This window comes from Oryctolagus cuniculus, chromosome 4 (genome assembly GCF_964237555.1).
Source record: "Oryctolagus cuniculus chromosome 4, mOryCun1.1, whole genome shotgun sequence".
Lineage (NCBI taxonomy): Eukaryota > Metazoa > Chordata > Mammalia > Lagomorpha > Leporidae > Oryctolagus > Oryctolagus cuniculus.
The window spans coordinates 147,782,737-147,796,143 of record NC_091435.1 but is presented as its reverse complement, the minus strand read 5'-3'; the positions used below and the strand labels follow the sequence as shown (position 1 = coordinate 147,796,143).

General features: G+C 44.7%; 1 protein-coding gene across 5 annotated transcripts in view; it reads right to left on the bottom strand.

The window, feature by feature from the left end:
• NPHP3 (nephrocystin 3) overlaps window positions 1–8,267 on the bottom strand; it is a 45,124-nt gene extending 36,857 nt beyond the window's left edge. The window contains exons 1-5 of one of the 5 annotated variants that reach the window (XM_008266202.4): window positions 7,832–8,267; window positions 6,275–6,400; window positions 5,617–5,767; window positions 3,174–3,326; window positions 188–321 (exon numbers count right to left, since the gene is read on the bottom strand). In XM_008266202.4, coding sequence (XP_008264424.2) covers window positions 188–321; window positions 3,174–3,326; window positions 5,617–5,767; window positions 6,275–6,400; window positions 7,832–8,212 — 945 coding nt within the window. In that variant the 5' untranslated portion in view covers window positions 8,213–8,267. The remainder of the gene's footprint in view (window positions 1–187; window positions 322–3,173; window positions 3,327–5,616; window positions 5,768–6,274; window positions 6,401–7,831) is intronic. The other 4 variants (XM_070072811.1, XM_051858998.2, XM_070072809.1 and 1 more) reach the window with 4 other exon arrangements.
• Window positions 8,268–13,407: the final 5,140 nt, after the last annotated feature.

The window sequence follows — 13,407 nt, the reverse complement described above, 5'->3', positions numbered from 1 at the left end:
AAATAAAAAAATAAAAATAAAAACACTGAACAGATTTTCTCTTAAGAAAAGCCCAAGATGCTTCTTGCTCTTTAATATGTATGGTCAAATAGGAAATAAATTATTTACATAGATATCACAGTATCATAAATAGAATACATTGACTTCTGTTTTACACTGGTAAGTACAAATTTCTAAATATCCTCACCTTAAGGAAAAGATCCATCTCCACTTGGGTCTCCTCTGTACAAATGAGGTAACATCTGACAGTGTTACTCCATAGAGAGTGTGAAAACAAGGGAGTAACCTGCAACAAACTAGCTACAGCCATATCCCAGTCATCTGAAATAAAATTAAAGTTCAGGAAAAAGCTGTTAGAAGTACATCTAATGACTCCAAAAGTCTAAAAAAACACAACAGGTTTATACGATAAACTCAATCTCACATGTCAATACCGACTTAGTTTCTAGAATAACATTAGAAGGCAACCAGTTCCCCAAATTCTTTTTTTTTTTTTTTAAGATTTATTTTACTTGAAAGTCAGTTACAGAGAGAGAGAAAGAGATGCAGAGAGAGAGAGAGGAAGAGGTCTTCCATCTGCTGGTTCACTCCCCAAGTGGCCACAACGGCTGGAGCTGAGCTGACCTGAAGCCAGGAGCCAAGAGCTTCTTCCAGGTCTCCCACATGGGTGCAGGGGCCCAAAGACTTGGGCCATCTTCTACTGCTTTCCCAGGCCATAACAGAGAGCTAGATTGGAAGTGGAGCAGCCAGGACTAGAACCAGAGCCTATATGGGATGCCGGCACTGCAGGCGGCAGCTTTACCCACTACACCACAGCACCGCCCCAGTTCCCCAAATTCTACCCAGAACAGGAAATGACAACAGTCACTAGTGATCCTCCCTGGATACCAGTGGCTCCTGTCAACTACTGCACATGAACCGTTCAGTCTGCTACCTGAGGGGCACCTACACAACCAAGCTGACCTGTGGTGTCACCTTCTTACTATTCTTGAAATACACTGAGTTGAAAAGAAACCTCAACAGCGGCATAAAATGAAAAATAACTTTATGCTATTTAGTGAGAATAAATTTTTTAAAAATTAATCCAAAAGGCAGAGTGCAAGGGAGAGAGAGAAGGAGAGAGAGAGAAAGAGATCTATCTGCAGGGCACTCCCTTAATGGCTGCAACGGCTGGGACTAGGCCAGTCCAAAGCCAGGAGCTCCATCTGGGTTTTTCACATGGGTGGCAAGGGGCCCAAGTACATGGGCCATCTTCCACTACTTTCCCAGGCACATCAACAGGAAGCTGGATTGGAAGCAGAGCAGTCAGGACTTGAACCAACACTCTAATGTGTGGTGCCAGAGTCATAGGTGGCAACTGCACCATGACACCAGCCCCAAGAATGAAAATTTTAAGAAATTTTTGCTTCAATCAAAAAGCAAATTTTAAAAATTATTTTCATTTTGTTAGTAAGGAAATAATTTTATAGTTTGAAGGAAAAGGAGTAAAGCTATTTACAACTTCTTATGTCTATAGTGATACTGAAATTCTGAGATCTTAGCGTTATTTTAGACACCAGGTTATATAAATATAATCAAAATATTCTATTACCTGGGGCTGGCACTGTGGTATAACAGGTTAAGCCACCACCTGTGAGACTGGCAGTCCATATTCGAGTTCCAGCAGTTCCACATCTGATCTAGCTCCCTAGGTCCCTGCTAATGGGCCTAGGAAAGCAGAAGATGGTCCAAGTGCTTAGATCCCTGCACCCATATGGGAGATCCAGAAGCTGCGCTGGTCTCTTGGCTTTGGCCTGGCTCAGCCCTGGCCATTGTGGTCATTTGGAGAGTGAACCAGTGTATGGCAAATCTCTCACTCCCAGTCTCTCAATAACTTTGCCTTTCAAATAAATAAGATAAATTTAAAAAAAAAAAAAAAAAAAAGATACATTACCTAACTAGGCTTTCTGTATGAGGGCACTTCAAAAAAATCATGGAAAAAAACATAATTTTTAAAAGTTTATTTATTATTTGGGGCTGGCAGAGTAGTGTAGCGGGTGAAGCCGGCACTGGGCACTGGTTTGAGTCCCAGCTGCTCCACTTCCGATCCAGCTCTCTGCTATGGCCTGGGAAAGCAGTGAAAGATGGCCCAAGTCCTTGGGCCCCTGCACCCTTGTGGGAGACCCGGAAGAAGCTCCTGGCTTCAGATCAGCACAGCTCTAGCCATTGCAGCAATCTGGGGAGTGAGCCAGAGGATAGAAGACCTCTCTTTCTTTCTATCTACCTCTCTATAACTCTGCTTTTCAAATAAATAAATATTTTTAAAAAGTTTATTTTGGTGCAAAAATATTTTGAAATCTATGCAGAATTTTTCATAACATGCATTTTCCATGCACTTTTTGAAGACCCTTTGTATGCATGGATTTCAGATTCTTTGCACCAATATAATCTTATCTTTTAATTCCATTTTCCATGAAGTTTTTAAAAAGATTTATGTATTTATTAGAAACGCAGAATGACAGAGAGGAAAGGAGGGAGAAGGAGGACGAAGGAGGGAGGGAGGAAGGGAAGGAGAGAAGGGGAGAGAGAAAGAAAGAAAGAGACAGAGAGAGAGAGAGAGAGAGCTCTTCCATCCATTTATTTATTCCCCAAATAGCTGCAATAGCCAGTAAGCCATGCTGAACCTAGAGGCCAAGACCTCCATCCAGGTCTCCCACGTGGGTCACAGGGACCCAAGTACTTGGATCATCCTTTCAGGTACACTGACAGGGAGCTGCACTGGAGACTCTAAATATGGGATGCTGGCATCACAAGTGGTGCCTTACCCCACTGCGACACACACTGGCCAGTTTCCCAGGAACTTTTGGAAGTATTTGTATATTTTGCTCCATGACCTACTCTAACCTTCAATACTATGAAACAAGCAGAGGGAAAAACTAAAACCCAGTTTCTCAGTTAATCTATTTAAGATTCTTCCTGTTCAACTAAAACACCTGAGGATTCAGACCAGAAGCAGTTGCTAGCGCCTGGATGCCTTGAATTATATAATTTCACCATAGCATCAGTGCATGATGGTTTGTCAATGGAAGATGCCCAGAACACAAATACCGTTCTCTCTGATGGTGGCTCTCCTAGCCCAAGATAACACAACAGTCACTCCTGCTGGTGCATAACTGGTAAACAGTGTGCCTTACCTCTGTTGACATTTGCAAAGGGTCCTTCCACATCTATAGAACTATGGGCAAACTCAGGGCCTCGGAAAGACTGCTGAAGCTGGATCATACTTCCTAGGGAGGGCTCACTCCCCAAGGCTCCGCCAGTCCAGTACTCACACTGGGTCCCAGCAGCTATTAAAACAAGAGGTTTTTACTTTGTGAAAACTGAGTTATTGAATGTTCAAAAACTCATCACACATACTGAACAGGATTTCTAATTTTAAAAATACCACAACATCATAAAGACAGTAAAGACTCAAACGATGATTTTGAAAGCACTTTGCCACTGACTTTTGGCAAAGTTCTAAGGCACTATTTAGCATAATTCTGATTATCATTCCAAGTTCAAAAAGGGAAATAAATAGAGAAAGATGAAAAGAAATAAGAATAAAGGAATTATAACGACAGCAGAAGAAATTCTAAAAACCACTTCTAACTATACAGCTTAGTTATCAATTAAAATCTAAAGGAAAGAACTTCAGAGATACATTCTACTAACACACTAATAATTAATATTTGTGACTTGTTAGGATGCAAGCTCTCTGAGCAGAGAGTACATGGTTCTAAGGCTCCCAAGGCAGGAAAATTAACATCTAAATCAACAGCTACAGATGACATGTGGATGATTCTATAAGAAATCATATTTGCCAAGTGTCTACAAGGCCTCCTGATCATACACTGCTATGCGGGCTAAATCTCTGGCAAACTTGAGCTTACTGTTTAAATCTGAAATGGGCAGCCTACCCTCAACTTTCCTCCTTCATGTTTGAAAAAAATAATAAGAAAGATGCAGAAAAGAATACTGAACAGTTTTTGCTACCTCGACAAGTACAATAGTTTTAAAACACTACATATTTGGAAATGTCAATATTGAAATGATCACCAAGACTAATAATACAGGGGCATAAAGGCATATTTTCTAAGTCACTCTTGGCCAGTAAAAACTACTTCATTTCTTCCTCAGAAGTTATGATTAAAAGCCAAGTTGCTGGTCAGATTCTAATGAATTAAAATGAAATTAAAATCATTTTACTCCACAATGCTTCAGTCTGTAAGAATTACAGTCCCTTGTAAGTGGGAAAGTAACTATATTTTTCTACATTTAAAACAAAATCTTTATCTTTTCCCAGAATTAGTCATATTTTGCTAGTGTTTTCTTGGAACATGATGAATCCTTTCATTCTGACCTCAGACTTTTATTTCTGGAAAGACACCTTATATATGTTTCATTATAAATTATCAAGAATTTATTTATTTGCAAGGTAGACATTCGGTGTTGGGGAAGGAGAGGGCCTAAGAACACGGCCATCCACTGGTTCACTCCTCAAATGCTAGCAACGGCCCCTTGCTGGGGAGGAACAAGCCAGGAGCCTAGAACTTAACCCAGGCTTCTCACATGGGTAGAAGGACCCTAGTCACTTGAGTCACCACTGCTGTCTCCCAGGGTCTATACTAGCAAGAGTTAAAATCAGTAGTGGAGCCAGGTGTGGAACCTATGTACTCCAACATGGGACATGAGCATCCTATCTTAACTGCTAGGCCAGACACCTGCCCCCAAACAAAAAATTCCTTGAATATTTCACCAAACTACATTGGAAACAACTCTGTGCAGCTGTAGGGCAGGTGTCTAGGGCAGTGGTCAAGACACTGTGTAGGATGTGCACATTCCCTAACAGACTGCTTGGGTTTGAGGTCCAGTTCCCAGCTTCCTGCTGATGCACAGCCTGGGAGGCAGAAGGTGACAGCTCAGTAGTTATGTTCCTGCCACCAACATGGGAGACCCAGACTGAGTTCCCAGGTCCAGGCTATAGCCTGACCTGGCCCTGGATGTTGTGGGTATCTGAATAGTAAACCAGTAGCAGATGGGAAATTTCCCTCTGTCTGCATTTCAAACATATAAAAATTAATAAAAAGTTAAACAATAATGGCAAAGAACACATCATTGAGTGGAAAAATAATGCTGCAGAGACTACTACCTGTAATATCCATTCTTCCCTTGGTACCAGAACTCCACATTTTAGCCAGACACGTATCTGCCCAGTAACTGATTCCATTTTCCCGTCTTCCTAGGTATAGTTCCGGCCAACAAGATTTGAGCAGAAGTGATCTGTATACCTTTCAGGATGTGCCTTCAAAGAAAGGAATTTGTTTCCCCCCTCTCTTCTTCCCTTTAGCTATCTGAGACCAGAGAGGGAAGAGCTGTGGAGTAGACATGGCAGGGCAACAAGACAGAATAAGCCCCAGCCCCTGACTTCCTGGGTGCCCCAACAGCTGACTGAAAAAGAGAGAACAATTCTATCTGTATCAATACACAAAGCAATAGCCTAGCCAATACAGATACGGCAGGATTCTAAGCTGGCTCTACAATTTTACTCCAGTTATGCTGAAAGCACACAAAACCGTAAACAGCAAATAGGTTTACCAGTAACATCTGTACAGTTGTCATCCGAATCAGACTCCCCAGGATCAAACACCTGGATCCCCTGAGCCTGCAACCTCTGAAGTTTGCTCTCCAGCTCTCGCTTGGCTCTTAGTAAGTCTTGAATTTCGTTTTCTTTGGTTTCCCTAAAAATCTTTAAAAAGATTTTACATTTTGAAAACATTTTTGTGATAAAAAGAAGTCATGCCTTCAACTTCTAAAGGAACTATCATTCATAAAACCAATGTGCATTTGGTCCACAATACACTCTTTCTTAGGAGGGAGAATCCCAATGCCTTTATCTTATTGCCTTGTAGCTGGAACCCACTGAAATAAATGCCAGCAGGGTGCACGCCTGCAGTGCAGGGCTGGCGAGCACAGTGACGTTCAGTCTCCCCTAAATACCTGACGTCCTCCCCAAACGTTTCCACACTCTTTCCAAAATCCCCACTCATATGTTCACCTTTATATTTTTTGTCTGAACTATCTCGAGGGTACCACGTCCAACTCAAAAATGTAAAAAGCACTTATTCCGGTTCTTATCACTTTCATAAGCCATACATGACTTGTTCCTAATTGTTCCCCACAACGTTATAGAAGCTTTTATAATATACTATTTTTTATTCCATGTCACTTTGGGGGTAAAGATGTAGGAGCGTACCTTGAATTGCCTTTTAACTTTATCTCTGTCATGTTCAAATGTAGCTGCTCTCTCCATTGCTTGGTATTTTGCTTCCAAAGCACTTTCTTTTTCCCGAAGTATCTTCTGGTAAGTTTTCTGAAGTGCCTGGAATAATTTACTTTTTTATTGCTTAACAAAAATAGCCTTTCTCCCAAATTCGACATTCTGACATGCTACATATCTTGAAATTTTAACAACCTATTATTGTACCAATTTTCAAGAATTATATGTTGCCATTTCATTCAAACACATGATGGGAAAATGCAAACACACTTGAACTATAGCAAATGAGGTCACATCAATGTTACGCTTTCAATGGAAATCAATTTTTCATTGAAATTCTGCATCATCTCCATCAGCTCTTGAACTTCCCTCTACTTCCATTGTCCCATCTTTAGGAGACTCTTTTAAAAGTACAACTTGAAAGGCTTCACTTGAAGGATACTTAATTCTGGGAGACCCTGCACTCCTTGGCACCACATCTTACTTGTGTTGCTACCCCAAGTCCCATGCAGTGTCTGATACACTGCAGGCCGCCCAGAAAAGTCTGGCGGGAGAGTTTCTCCATGCATAGAAATGTGAGAAAGGAAGCAAGTAGGCTTCCCCAGGAATCAGGCGGGCAGCAGGAGTACTCCGGGAACGCCGCACTCTGCCCGCTGACCTCCACCTTCTTTCCTACCTGCCATCTAAGTTGTTTCCCGTGTGCCCTGCACACGGTCCGCAGTGTGGATACACGAAATGCGCAAGTCCATTTTCTACAGGCAAATACATTAACACTGCCAAGCAGGAAAACACTAAGACACCAAAACCAACAAGCACCCTTTAGGTATCGGCTGATGAGGGAGTTAAAAAATCAACCTGACCACAGGAACACCTAAATGAGGAGGCAGATTTCTTTCTTTTAAAAAACCAGGAATTCACTCAGATCCTACCGTGATGATCTCAGGGGCCTGGGCTGCCTAGAAGCCTCTTCCATAGACAGAAAAAGAACAAATGACACAACCGACGGCTCCAAGTCTCAGAATCTGGCTTACGCAAAAGCAACCTCGGCTTTATATACTATCTTAAGGAATTACAAATGGACCCGCATTGGGGTTTAGAGTAAATAAGGGAACTAAGGAATCTGACTAGGAAGGTTTCCCACTGCAGCACCTCAGAGGGTGAAAAGCAGGAGGCGTCCAGAAAAACTCACGCCAACATTGTTAACATCCCAGGAGCTTTGCACAGGGACGCGGGGCCCTGAGCCCCACCGGGAGGCGCCCCCAGGTGGAATGGGGCGAGGGCGAGGTCGCGGAGCTGCCTGAAGACGTGTCACCTGTCTTGGGGTGAGGGACCGCAGCTGAGTCCACCCAGGCCACGTCTTGGAGCGTAAGAAGCAACCGGAAACAAACGGAAGGAAGGGCGGCCGAGGAGCCCGTGTAGACAGGAGACAGCAGCCCCACAGCCAGCCAGGGGGGCAGTTCCGTCCCCGGGCGCCCCACCGCCCAGTCTGCGGACAGCCGGCAGCCCCGAGCCCGCCGCCGCCCGGGGCGTTACCTGCAGCTCCGCCCGCAGCCGCTTGTTCTCCGTGTCCAGCTTGGCCTCGCGGCGGCCCATGGACAACAGCTCCTGGGTCTTGCTGACCCGGAAGATCTCGTACTCCTTCCTGAGCCGCTCGCACTCGGCCGCCGCGTACTCCAGTTCGGGCAGCGACGAGCCGGTGGACCTGAAGCTGGCCCCCAGCAGCCCGCCGCCGCCCGCGCCGCGCGCCTGCGCCCCGGGCCCGGCCCCAGCGCCCCGGCGGAGCGAGCCGCGCAGCAGGCGGGCCTTGGGCTTCACCTCCACCGGGATCTCGCACGCCTCACCGCCGCCCGCGCCGTACGTGTCCTCAATCACCTCCCCGCCCGCGGGCCGCACAAGAGACGACGCGGTCCCCATGGCATGCCGCCGCGACGCGCGCCGGGGACAGGAGGGGCGGGCCGAAATGGAGGGCGAGGCGAAAGGGGCGGGACTAGTGGAGCTGAGCGGGGCAGCCACTGGAGCGAGGGAAGAAGGCGGGGCCAGAGGGGCGGGGCGAGCCCGTGGGCGGGTCAGGGGGGTGGGACAGCGAGGGGGCGGGAAGTTCCTCCGCCTGCGCCTGAGGTGAGGGAAGCGTTCGCCCCGTCACGGCCCCTGAAGGACATCCCGCCTGTCAAATCCTTTCTGCTAATTTCTCATTGTTTGTACCCTCGATGTGATCGGAGGTTTGAGGGTCACCCATCGGTTTCCAACCAGATCCTTTGGAAAACTTTGGGTCGTTGTGTCTCCTTCGCAGTGTCCCTCAGCTAAAGACCCGAGGCAATTCCTGCGTAAATGAAATTAGCAAGGCCTGAGTCCTCCAACAGACACCCTGAGGGCCTCTGGCACTAAGGTCTCCCGGGTTCCACGGTCTAGGAAGGAGGAGTGCCCCGACGCGGTATCTTCCCCGTCCCGGAACACCCGCCAGCCCACCTTCCTCCGCCCTGGCAGCCTGCTTTTCTGCTCACACCAGAAGGGCTTCTCCTTCCTCTCAGCACTGTCCAGCAACCGTCAAAGCTCAAACTTTTTTCTTTTCTTTTCTTTTTTTTTTTTTTTTTTTTTTTTTGACAAGTGGAGTTATAGACAGTGAGAGAGAGAGACAGAGAGAAAGGACTTCCTTCCATTGGTTCACTCCCAAAATGGCCGCAACAGCCAGCACTGCGCAGATCCAAAGCCAGGAGCCAGGTGTTTCCTCCTGGTCTCCCATGCGGGTGCATGGGCCCAAGCACTTGGGCCATCCTCCACTGCCTTCCCAAGCCACAACAGATTGCTGGACTGGAAGAGGGGCAAACGGGACTAGAACTCCGCACCCATATGGGATGCTGACACTGCAGGCGGAGGATTAACAAGTGAGCCATGGCGCCGGCCCCAAAGCTCAAACTTTGAACCTCGCTTCTCTCAAAGGCGTGCTGCGATGTCTAAGAAGCCAACTCTGGATGACCTCACAGCAACAGTTCCGACTCATCAGCCACTGCCCACGAGGCACAAAGCCCTGTGTTCTGTGTTTTCCTGACCTCTCCTCCCCTACTTGGGCCCGCATTCTGTCAATCTAGGGTTATAGCAGTAGCTCTCATTATGGCTGTTGGACCATTTTTTGCCTAGATTTATCACCAGCAAACCTTATTTAGCATCTCTGAAAATGGCTGGTGGTCCAAAGAGCTATCAAATATGGCCTCAGCTCCCCAAAAGCCCAAGGACTAATTGTCACTGCCTTCCTCAGTGATCTGATTTACACAGACATGTGCAGGTGTTCCAAAACAATCTGTTTGGCTGAAATCCTGGAGACAGCCCTCTGTGAAGGGATCTCAGCTATTTCTCATCATAGGCTCTTGGTATACACAGAGCATGCATACTGGCCTTAGATCACTGTTGGTCAATGTTAAAGTGAGTCCAGCAGTGAGCAAATAGGATGCTATTGGATACTCAGTATGATAATGTGGTTGTTTTCCAACATATTTCTTAATGATGAAACATTACACAAGTTTGTCTAATTTTCAACTTCATAATCTGTTTTTCTTTATGCTGAGTTTAGCACACACAGCTCGTGCTGCATTTTGAAACGATAACCCTGAACACAGAGTGAGGAATAAAATCACTTGCAGGAGGCTAGTGGTTGATTAAAGATAGCCACCAATTTTCTGTGTGTGTGTGTGTGTGTGTTATTTTTCCCAAAGAAACATTTAATGAGTACTAATTTCATAAGTACAATTTTATGAATATAGTGATTCTTCCCACCATATCTGCCCTCCCACCCCACCTCCTCCCTCTCTCATTCCCTGTCCCATTCTCCATTAAGATTCATTTTCAATTAACTTTATACATAGAAGACCAACTCTAAGTAAAGATTTCAACAATTTGCACACACACACACACACACAAACTGAGAACAAGTCTTAGTTAATTATCTTAATAAAACTCACTAATAGAAGTCCTGCATGGGAAGTTAGTGCACATTAACTTTTGTTGTTGATTTAACAATTAACACTCTTACACATATCAGGGATCACCTGAGGCTCTTGACATGTGCTGCCTAGGCTACTGAAGCCCTTTGAATCCACAATCTGTCAGTATTTAGACAAGGCCATAAACAAAGTGGAAGTTCTCTCCCCCCTTCAGAGAAAAGTGCATCCTTCTTTGATGGGCCCTTCTTTCCCCTGGAGTCTCACTCACAGAGATCCTTCATGTAGGACTTTTTTTGCCAGAGTCTTAGTTTTCTATGCCTGAAATGCTCTCATGGGCTTTTCAACCAGATCAGAATGCCTTAAGGGCTGATTGTGAGGTCAGGGTGCAATTTAAAGTGATTGTCATTGTATGAGTCTGCTGTGTAGACCGCTTTCTGTGTTGGAACATTCTTTTTTAATTCTATCTATTATTACAAGTTGATCTCATTTATATGATCCCTTTGTTACCAGAGAAATGCAGGGTTCTTGTCTTTGCACAAGAAAGAATTCAGGTGTAAGACAGAGTGGTGGAAAGTAAAAAGTAGCAAAGTTTATTAGGGTAGAGACATCCGCAAGAACGGATAGGCACCTCTCCAGACAGGACCTGAGAGAGAATGCCGTCGCTCGGACAGGGGAAGAAGCAAGGTTACATGGTTGAGTGGAGAGATTACACCTGGCCAGGCAGGCGTACCACTCAGCATAGAGGCAGAGGGTTGAACATGCAGCCTGGTTGAGGGGGAGGGAGTGGGGGGGGATGAGGGTGGGAGGGGTTAAGGAGATGGGTCTTTGTCTTCATACATCTCCCCCTGAAACAAAGGATTTTATGGCTGTAAATATTAAGAAGCTCCTATCTGAGTTTTTCCTTGAAGGTATCAGACAGGAGGAAGCCTAGCTGGGGCCATCCTGGGTTCAAAGGAAGGGTGATCAGGACCCCCTAGAGAATGGGGATCCGGAGCAGGGTGTTTGAAATGCAGATACTGGGCTGCATCTGGGAGACTGTGGAAGATTTGTCAGGTAGAAGGGGCGGGGACTTCAAGCTAGCAGGTAGAAGGGGGCAGGGCAGAATGCGAACACTGGGGTGCCCCTGAAATGGATGACTTTGAGATGTAGATGCATATGCTGGATATAGATGGCTTCTCTTTAGGCCTTTATGTCACACACACATAAGCTCATATCTAACTTCCTACCTAACACCTTTAACACTTAATCCTATCTGTATGATCACTTTAACACTTAATATGGTCACTTTAACTCTTAAGATGATATTTTTAGCACCCAGTTTAATGGGATTTGGGGTCCCATGACAAGGTTTTAAACTGTACACTTAGAAGTCCATAGGAATGTATGCAGAACTATACAGCTTTACAGTTACAAGCTTCCTCCTCCCTCTCTTATTCCCACTCTTATTTTTTACCAAGATCCACTCAATTGACTTTATACACATCTGATTAACTCTGTTAAGAGTTCATCAAATAGTATGAAGAGAAAGAAAAAAACACTCTTCCTTGACAGTCAAGACAAGGGCTGTTCAAGTCAATGCTTCTCTTAAGTGTCAATTTCATTTCTACAGATTTTCTTTTAGGTGTCTATTAGTTATCACAGATCAGGGAGAACATACCGTATTTGTCCCTTTGAGACTGGCTTATTTCACTAAGTATGATGTTTTCCAGATTCATCCTTTTTTTTGCAAATGACTGGATTTCATTTTTTTTTTTACTGCTGTTTAGTATTCCATCGAGTACATATCCCATAGTTTCTTTATCCAGTCTTCAGTTGACAGGCATTAAGGTTGAGTCCATGTCTTAACTATTGTAAATTGAACTACAATAAACATGGAGGTACAGATAACTCTTTTATTTTCTGATTTAATTTCCTTTGGGTAAATTCCCAGGAGTGGGATGGCTGGGTCATATGGCAGGTCTGTATTCAGATTTCTGAGGTCTCTCTAAACTGTTTTCCATAGTGGCTTTACCAGTTTACATTCCCACCAACAATGGATTAGGGTGCCTTTTTCCCCATATCCTCACCAGCATTTGTTGTTTGTTGATTTCTGTATGAAAGCCACTCTAACAGGGGTGAGGTGAAACCTCATTGTGGTTTTGATTTGCATTTCCCTGAGGGTAGTGACCTTGAGCATTTTTTCATGTATCTGCTGGCCATTTGGATTTCATCTTTTGAAAAATGCCTGTTTAAATCCTTTGCCCATTTCCTAACTGGGTTGTTTGTTTTGTTGTTGTGGAGTTTATTGATCTCTTTGTAGATTCTGGTTATTAATCCTTTATCAGTTGTGTAGTTTGCAAATAGTTTCTCCCATTCTCTCAGTTACTTCTTCACTTTCCTGGATGTTTCTTTTACTGTATAGAAGCTTCTCGATTTGATGTAATCCCGTTTGTTAATTTTGGTTTTGATTGCTTATGCCTCTGGGGTCTTTTCCAAGAACTATTTGCCTGTGCAAATGTCTTGCAGGGTTTCCCCAATGTTCTCTACTAATTTGATGGTATCAGGTCATAGATTTAGGTCTTTAACCCATTTTGAGTGGATTTTTGTGTAGGCTTAAGGTAGGGGTCGTGCTTCATACTTCTGCATGTGGAAAAACAGTTTTCCCAGCACCATTTGTTGAAGAGACTGTCTTTGCTCCAGGAATTGACCACCAATTTTTTTTAAACACTTCTCTTACTAGAAAGTGAAGTATATGACTAGCAAAGGCTACATAATTTTTAGGACCTAGTTTAAAGTGAAAATATAGTGTTCCTTTGTTTAAAACGTAGAATTTCAAGATGTCAGTGGAAAACATCAAACCAAGCATGGGGCTCTTTTGAATGGGGGTGAGGGCTGAGCAGTTGTTTGTGGGGCTATTCATGGGGTTGTGTGTCCAAGGCCGCCAGCCTGCTTCTGACTCCTTGTCTTGAATCTCAGTGAGCTCTGAGACTGCCCTGCCCAATAAACTAAGGCAGCAGTGATGCCATGCAGGATTCTGAGCCTAGCCCTGGAGAGCATTGGCAGCTTCCACTTCCTGTGACTTGGAAACTCTGGGAGCCTTCAGCCTCCACATAAAGAGATTTACTGCCAGACTGCAGAAGGCATGTGCAGGCCTTCCAGTTGAGAATCTCAGCTCAGCCCAGTCTTCTGGCCACA